This window comes from Penaeus monodon, chromosome 18, assembly GCF_015228065.2.
Source record: "Penaeus monodon isolate SGIC_2016 chromosome 18, NSTDA_Pmon_1, whole genome shotgun sequence".
Lineage (NCBI taxonomy): Eukaryota > Metazoa > Arthropoda > Malacostraca > Decapoda > Penaeidae > Penaeus > Penaeus monodon.
In genome coordinates this window covers 6709234-6719157 of record NC_051403.1, presented here as the reverse complement: position 1 = coordinate 6719157, position 9924 = coordinate 6709234, and the positions used below count along the sequence as shown (strand labels likewise).

Genomic DNA, 9924 nt, shown 5'->3' with positions numbered 1-9924 from the left:
ATTAAAAAATATATATATATTATATATTTTAATATATTATATATTATATAAATTTTTATATTATAATATATATATATATATAAATGTATGTATAATATTATACAATATATTATTCTAATCTATTATCTATCTATCACTATCTATCATCTATCTATCTATCTATCATCTATCTATCTATCTATCTATCTATCTGTTATATATATATACGTGTGTGTGTGTGTGTGTGTGATGTGGTGTGTGTGTGTGTGTGTGTGGTGGTGTGTGTGTCTATATATTTATATAATAATAAAATATAATAATAATATATATAATATAAAATACTATATATTTAATAATTCATAAATATTTATAAAAAACATATATACATACATATATATATAAAATATTATATATATATATATATAATATATATATTATATATATATATATAATATATATATATATATGTACATATATACATATATATATAATATATATATATATATATGTATATATATATATATATATATAATAGTATATATATATATACACACACCCACACACGCACACACACACCCCACACACACACACACACAAAAAACACACATACACATCTGTGTGTGTGTGCTCAAGATATTCATAATATTAGTATTTATAATTAACGGAAAATGTAAAAGATCGAAAAGAAAAGTTTATATATAATATATATATATATATATATATATATATATAAAATAATTTTATAATATATATATATATATATATATAAGTATATAATATATATATGTATACATACATATATATACATACGTATACGTCAGCGAAGGGAGTCACTGCGTGAGAGAATACTTTTAAGCGAACTCTGACATTGACAAAACACACACACACACTCACGCACATATACACACACACTCACGCACACACACACACACACACACACACACACACACACACACACACACACACACACACCCACACACACACCACACACACACACACATATATAATATATAAATGTATATAATATATATATATATATATATATATATATATATATATAATATATATATATATATATATTGTATAGGGCCGCGGGGGGGCCGAATGGTTAGAGCGTCGGACTCAAGACTGTCACGACGGCAATCTGAGTTCGAGGGTTCGAGTCACCGGCCGGCACGTTGTTCCCTTGGGCAAGGAGCTTCACCTCGATTGCCTACCTAGCCACTGGGTGGCCAAGCCAGCCCAAAGTTAGTGCTGGTCCCAAGCCCGGATAAAATAGAGAGAATGATTACCGAAAAAGGTAACAGCGGCACTCTCCGTGGTAAGGAACTGGGGACCCTACCACGTATTCACTCCAAGAGCATCACAACATGAAAACTAGAAAATTTAAATATCAGGGTGGGGGCCAGGGGGGCTTTAGATATGAAACCCACCGTTTAAAAAAAGAAAATTTTATAGTAATTTTAAATGTATATTTTGGGATATAATTTTATTATAGATAAAAATTAATAATATATTAAAATATAATATAGATTCAATTTATATAATAAAATAAATATAAATTAATATATATTATATATCTATATATATATATAATTTTATATTATATAAATTTGTGTGCCCCCAAAAAAAAAATTTTTTAAAATTAATTTTAAAAAAAAAATATAAAATTTTAATTATATATAAGATATAATTTAAAAAATAATATTTATATATATTATAAATCCCTACATATTATATGTATTTATATATATATACAATTAATGTATGTATAATTTTATAAAAATTTTATATAATAATATTATATAAAATATTAAAATATATATATAAAATTTAAAAATGTATATTTTGGAAAAATATATATATATATATATATAATTTTAAAATTTTATAATATGTTATGTATATATTATGTAATATATATCATAAATAATTATATATATATAGATACCTAGAAGATAGATAGATAGATGGATAGATACACATACATATATATTTCTCTCTCTCTCTCCCTCTCTCTTCTCTCCTCTCTCTTCTATCTATTTCTATTTACTATATTTATATGTTTGGGGTGTGTGTGTGTGTGTGTGTGTGTTTTTGGTGTGTGTGTGTGTGTGTTGTGTGTGTGGTTTTGGTGTGTGTGGTTTGCCCGTGGTGTGCCCTTTCGTGCGTGTAATAATAATTCATTTTATATATATATATATATATAATTTTTTAAAATTTTATATAATATAATATATATATATATATAATATAATATATTTTATATATATAAATATATATTATTTTATACAAATTTGTATATATAAATTAAATTTAAAATATTAAAATTTTTTTTTTTTTTTATATATTATATATATATTATTATATTTTAATTTATTTTATATATATATTTAAAATTTTTTTTATATATATATGAGTGTAGTGTGATGTGTGGGTGCCTGTGCGGGCGTGTACTAATAATAAAATAAAATACTTAATATATATATAATATATTATAATATATATATATATATATATATAAAAATTATAATTTTAAAATGTTTTTATATTTAATATATATATATATATATTATTATATATATTTTATATTTTTATATTATATTTAATCACAATAATTAATTATAAAATTTTAAATAATATATATATATTAATTTTAAAATTTTTAATTTATATATTTAATTTTATTTATATTATTGGTATATATTTTTATGAGTGTGTGTGGGGTGTGTGGCCTTGCGCGCGTGTAAGATATATTAAAATTTAATTTTATATATATATATATATATTATATATATAATATTATATATATATATATTATATTATATATTAATTTTTTAAAATTTTATATAATAAACAACACATAAATAAGTATTGATATATGTAAATATATATATTAAATATATATATATATATATTATATATTTTATATATATTATTATATATTAGAGTGTGGTTTTGGGGTTGGTATGCGTGTTGTGTGGTGTGTGTGCGGGCGTGCGTGCGTGCTGCGTGCGGCGTGCTGCGTGGTTTTGGATTGTGTGTGTGGTGTGTGTGGTGGTGTGTGTGTGTGTGTGTGGTGTATGTGAGGTGTGTTGTGTGTGCGGTGTATGTGGGTGTGTGGGTGTGGTTGGGGTGTGGTGTATGTATATATTATTAATTTTTATTTTAAATATATATTATATATAATAATATTAATTTAAATTATATTTTTATATACATATATATGTATATATAACATTATAATATGAATATGAATATTTTATTTTATATTATTTTTTAATTATAATATATATATATATATACACACATTTTTTTTTATATATATATATATATATATATATATTTTATATTTATATTAATATAAAATATAATATTCATATTCAATATATACAATATATATTTCAAAATTTTGTATATTAATTTTATATTATTATATTATAAATTTTTTTTATAATTTTTTAATACAACACCACCACACACCACACACACACACCCAACCCCCACCACCACCACCCCACCTACACAACCACACCACCCACACACACACCACACACCACACCACACATAAACACACCCCAACGCACGCACGACGCACCACGACGCACGCACCCACACACACACCCCGCATACCAACTCACACCACACTCATATATATATATATATATTATAATAAATATATTTTTATATATATATATATATAATTATTATATTTTTCATAATTTAAAACAATTTTATGTGTGTGTATTATATCCCTTATATAATAATATATATTTTATATTTTAATATCTATATATAAATATATATATATTATAAAATATATTAAAATATTTATTTATATCAGTACCCGCCGGGGCCCACACACCACACTCACACACCACTCATAAATATATATATATATATAATTAATTTATTATATTATATATATATATTATTTATATATATATTATTATTTATTATGATATATATTATTAAAAATATATTTGTTAATAATTTAAAATAATCTATATATTTTATTATTATTATTTATTATATTATATTTATATTATATATAAAATTATTTTTATTTTTTATATTATTTTTTGTTAAATTTTATTTATATTGTTTTTTTTATTAAGGGCCCCCCCACAGGCACACAACACCACACCCTACCTCATATATATATTTAATTTATTTTAAATTTTTATATTTATATATTAATATAAAATTAATATATTTTTAAAATATATAATATTTTTTTAATATATTTATATACATATTTTTAAAAAATTTATATAATATATATATTTTATATTTTAAAATTATTTTAAAATATATATTTATTAATTAAATATCTTTTTAAATATATTATTTTTCTTACCTTATTTGTAATTTATATCTATTTAAATATTTTTAAATTATTTATATTTTATAAATCTTATTAATTATATTTATATATATCTTTTTATAAGAAAAATTATTATGTACCCGCAGCACAGGCACCCACGGCCCCCAAAAAACCAAAAAAACACACAAACACACACACACACACACAACACACAACACACACAACACACCCCACACACAACCCCCCCAAACACACTTTAATATATATAGAAAAATGAAAGTGATAAAGAGAGAGGAGAGAGAGAGAGAGCGAGGGGGAGAGAGAAAAATATATGTTGTGTTCTATCCATTATCTATTATCTATCTATTATCTATATATATTAATATTTATTTATATATTCAAATATATACATAACATATTATTATATATTATAAAAATACATATATATAGTATTTTTTAATTTTTAATATATAAAATTTTTTATTTATATATATTTATAATAATATATTTCTAAAATTAATATGTTTTTTGCACACACATTTAGGGAAACCCCCCACATATTTTAAAATATATATATATAAAAATATATATTATTATTAAATTATATTATTTTATTATTTTATAAATTTATATATATATTATTTTATATATTAATAATTTTATTTTAAAATAAATTTATATACAATATACATATTAATTACAATAAAATTTTCTTCTTTTAACGGGGGTTTAATCTGACCCGCCGTGGTCCAGCATGAATTTAAATTTTCAGTTTTATTTGTGATGCTCTTGGAGTGAATACGGGGTAGGGCCCCTTCCTTACCACAAAAAAAAAAAAAAGGCCGCTGTTCCCTTTTTCGGAATCATTCTCTCTTTTTTTATCCGGGTTTGGGGGCCCAGCACTAACTTGGGCTGTTGGCCACCCATGGCTAGGTAGGCAATCGGGGGAAGTCCTTCCCAAGGCAACGTGCCCGGGCCCGGGGCTCGAACCCTCGAACTAGATTGCCGTCGGACAGTCTTGAGTCCGACGCTCTAACCCTTCGGCCACCCCGGCCCCTTTTTAAAAAAAAAAAAAAATTTTATATAATTAAAATATTAAAAATTATTTTTTGTGTGTGTGTTGTGGTGTGTGTGGTGTGGGGTGTGTGTGGGTGTGTGTGTGTGGGTGTGTGTGTGTGTGTGTGTGCGTGAGTGTGTGTGTAATGGCGTGGTGTGTGTGTGTGTTTGTCAATTCAAGTTCGCTTAAAAAATTCTCCACCAGTGACTCCTTCGCTGACGTATACATATAATATATATATAATATAATATATAAATATATATATATATAAATATATTATAAAATATATATATGCGTATGTTATATAGTATTTTTACATATATATATAATTGTATATTATATATATATAAAATATATTATATATATATATATATATATATAAATATATAAAATTTTTAAACTTTTCTTTTTGAAACTTTTACTTTTCCCTTATTAAATACTAATATTATGAATTCTTGACACACACACACAGATGTTATGTTGGTTTTTGGGGTGGTGTTGTGTGGTGTTGGTGTGCGGTGTGGGTGTGTGTATATATATTAAAACATTAATATTAATTATATATCATATATTATATTTATATATATTATAATAATATATTATTTATTATATTATTATGTAAGTTTCTTATCTATAAATTATATATATATATATATTAGATATATATATATATTATATATTTAATATTTATTATATTATATATTTTAATTTTTTGGGGTGTGTGTGTGCATTTTATTATTTTTTATTAAAATATTTATTTTTCCTTTATTTAAATTTATTTATTATATAATATTGTTGTTTTGGTTAATAAAAAAATTTTTTTTTTAAATAAAAATTAAAAATTTTTATAAATTTATATCTATATATATTTTATTTAAATTTAAAAAAACCACCACCACCCCCACCCCCCCACCACAACACAACACAACCCACACACACCAGTATATATATAAAGATGTAGATAGAAGATAGAAGATAGATGTAGATGATGATAGATAGATAATAGATAGATAAAAGATAATATGTAAGAATATTGTTTAAATGTAACATCCCTTTTAATATTATATTAAAAAAATTTTTTTTTAAATTAATTTTTTAAAAAAAAAAAAAAATATAATATATATTATTATATGTAATTTTTTAAAAAGTGTGTGTGGTGTAAAGAAAAACAAAATAGCATTAAGGGGGCGCAAAGTTTTCCATTTTTTACATTTCGGGTTTTTACGTTCATTTTTTTTTTTTCCTGATTTTAAAAAATGATAAGCGTTGTTTAAACTGCCCCAAAATCTCCGTCCCTAAATTTGAGGGTGACGAAAAATCCATCGATTTTGATAAATAGTGGGGAATCTTCGTCTGCTCACCCCTTTCGACTACAGCCATGTTACCAAGTTCTTTTGCTTCTTCTTACAGGGGAAGGGGAAAACTTTTAGCTCACGTTTGTATTTTTAACTAACCATATTTTGCATACTTTTTTTTGTTTTTTTTTTTTTTTTAAATTTAAGCTCCCTTTTTCCCAAAAGTAAAATTTTAGAAAAAAGACATTTTATAAAAGTTCAGAGGGAATTTTTTTTTTAATAAAAAAGAAAACTATTTAAATTAAATTTATTAAATATCATTTTAAAAATTTTTGTCATTTCATTGCCATCCCTATGTTTATAATAAATTTTTATCATTACCCCTTTTTATCAGCATTTACTACTCAATATACTATTATACTAAAATTAACTACCTACTACTATTACTACTATATACTACTCAATTATACTAACTTTGCTATATACGCAGTACTGCAAAAGTAATGCTACTTCGACCACACGATTAAGTATCATTATCATTATTTCCCTTATATCTTCCTACTATCATTACAAAATTTATTTGGCTATTTGGCATATTTCCCAAATATTACATTACTGGTTTTGGGATATTTTAAAACCCCTTTTTCATTAATATTGTTTCCCTCTCATCTTATTTTCATCCCTATATTTCGTTTTCGGTATGTTATTTTTACTATTATCATTTCCATATAAAAAAGTCAACGTCTCTAACCGCAGGTGTGTATGGGATTGCCTGGGGAAAGGGGCTCGGTGGAAAAAAGATACAAATATCGAGTATAGTGAGTTTTTGGGAAAATTGTTGTGGCTTAAAAGTCATGTCCAGACCTTGACTATCGTCTTGTTTCCGAATGACCTTAAAAGAAACAGCCCAATTTTAAGGAAGTCGTCGTATCAATTTTTCTGGTAAAATATTGCATTCCAAAAAACAAATGTGGAATTAAATGTTAAAAAAAAAATCTCCCACTAAATCTCCACAAATCCCAAGAGCCGAAAAAAAAGCCCATTAAAGTCAGATAAGCGTTTTAAATTTTAAAGGGAATACCCAAGTCCCCTTTAAAAACGTCAGATCCATTAGCCTGATCACGAAAAGACCTCGAGTAACACCCAATTTCAGTTGTTTTCAGATACGAATCGTTTTTGCTGGGTTTCCTATTTTCCATCGCTTATTTTTTTATGTTGTTTTTTGCAGGCCAAACATGATCCACCTCGTCTAATTTAATAAAACTTCTGTCGTTTTAAGTCTAAGCTCTCTGTACCGTTGCTGAAATGTTCCAGAGGCTGACCCATCTTTGAAGGGCTCTTTTCTATAGGTTTCATGTCCTTTTGGATATTTTATGAATCCATTGATTGCTATGCAAAATCATCAATCCATTCCTCCTATATTTTATATGAATTGCACTGCTTGCTATTACTAACGACAAACGAGATTCTGAATTACGTCTATCAGATATAGTATATATAAGAAAAATCTAGTTTTACCTTTTCCCGACAGACTGCACCGCGCCTTATATACAGATAGCAGGACACTGTCTGTTTTTCGAATCCCTGACCAAGGGAACCTGGGGAAACATGCAGACGATCTGCCAGCTGCTTGGAGGAGACCTTGCGAAGCTGGACAATTCAGACGTTATTGGAGACGTTATTCTTTATATCAAAGAACACGGTCAGTAAATTGAGAACAGATTTTGCGAAGAGAAGTGGTATATCTATATCCATATGTGTTTATGTATCTCCCCTTCTATCTCTCTCTCTCTCTCTCTCTCTCTCTCTCTCTCTCTCTCTCTCTCTCTCTCTCTCTCTCTCTCTCTCTCTCTCTCTCTCTCTCTCTCTCTCTCTCTCTCTCTCTCTCTCTCTCTCTCTCTATCTATATGTGTGTTTGTGTGTGTGTGTGTCTGTGTGTTTGCGTGTGTGTACGCGTATGTAAGTGTGGAAAGAGAAAGGGAGAGAGAGAGGGGGGGTGAGATTAAAAGGATGGAGGGGAGAGGTGGAAGAAGATAAATCTATGAACAATACACTTTGGGATAATGAAGAATCAACCCTATCTGAGATTTTCCAGAATATCCGTTTATTTTATTACTATCCTTTCAGTTATGCCCGAATCGTCGTACTGGATCGGAGCGAGTGACGAAGCCAAGGAAGGCGAGTGGCTGTGGCCGGACGGGAGTCAAGTACGGATGGGTGTTCCCTTGTGGTATCACTGTGGCTCTACCATCGAGCCAAACGGCGGAGTGAAGCAGAATTGTGCAGCGATATCTAGCAGCCGTTTTTACTTTATCACCGACGAAGATTGTTCCGGAGAATACTATGGAATATGCGAATATTACTGGACGTGAAGAGATGAACCACAGACGTAACAAGTCTTTTGTTTTTGATACTTGATTCCTGGTTTCAAGATTAAAAGATAAGCAGAGGAAAAAGAGTGTTGATATTTGTTCTAGATGTATGTTGCCTTGTTATATTATTTCTTTTACTCTTTTACTCTTTCACTGTGTTATATGAAGGAGATTGTGATAAGAAATAATAATATATGACAATTGAAACTAGTTGCAAATAAAGAGCTAATTCACTCACTGTATCTTTTGTTAAAAGACGTTCATAAAAATATCGCCTTTTACTTTCTGTAGTGATATTGATCATGAAAATAATCAAAATGACTATAATGGTATTATTATTGATAATGGTAATAATAATGATAGTAACAATATCATTATTTTCACTTATATTATTATTACTATAACCATAACGTTTCAATTACTATTATTACCGTTCTTGTTGATTTCATAATTGTTATTATCATAACCGTGATAAAATTGATTACATCGTACTGAATCTTATTATTGTTAGAACAATATTGATGAGGATGATAACAATAAAAAAATTATTATTGTTATTATTGTTATTACTATTATCATTATCAACATCATCATCATCATCATCACTTTCTTTTCATCATCATCATCATCATCATCATCATCACTTTCTTTTCATTATCATTGAATTTTATTTTTGTTATTATGATAATGACAACATTGGTAATAATAACAATAAAACAATGACAATAATAGTTATGATACTTAATCAGTTACAATAAATTATCATAAATAATCAAATATTCATAAATTATCATCCCCATATTAGTTGTAGTAGTTGTAGAAGTAGTAGTAGTTGTAGTAGTAGTAGTGTAGCTGTAGTAGCTGTAGTAGTTGTTGTTGTAATAGTAGTTGTAG

The 9924-nt window shown here is 26.2% G+C and overlaps 2 protein-coding genes across 2 annotated transcripts in view; one reads left to right on the top strand and one right to left on the bottom strand.

Moving 5' to 3' along the window:
• Positions 1-8014, bottom strand: part of LOC119584593 — an 18007-nt gene extending 9993 nt beyond the window's left edge. The window contains exon 1 of the mRNA XM_037933285.1: positions 7954-8014. Within this exon, the coding sequence (XP_037789213.1) occupies positions 7954-8014 (61 nt within the window). The remainder of the gene's footprint in view (positions 1-7953) is intronic.
• LOC119584838 (C-type lectin domain family 7 member A-like) lies at positions 7429-9264 on the top strand. The gene is made up of 3 exons (XM_037933477.1): positions 7429-7476; positions 8190-8360; positions 8786-9264. The coding sequence occupies exons 2-3, from the start codon at positions 8267-8269 to the stop codon at positions 9028-9030; spliced, it is 339 nt and encodes a 112-aa protein (XP_037789405.1). The 5' UTR covers positions 7429-7476; positions 8190-8266; the 3' UTR covers positions 9031-9264.
• The last annotated feature ends 660 nt before the right edge of the window (positions 9265-9924 follow it).

Coding starts and splice junctions, on each gene's coding strand:
- LOC119584838 (XM_037933477.1), top strand. CDS start 8,267: ATGCAGACGATCTGCCAGCTGCTTGGAGGAGACCTTGCGAAGCTGGAC. Junction 8,361..8,785: donor TCTTTATATCAAAGAACACG/GTCAGTAAATTG, acceptor CTATCCTTTCAG/TTATGCCCGAATCGTCGTAC.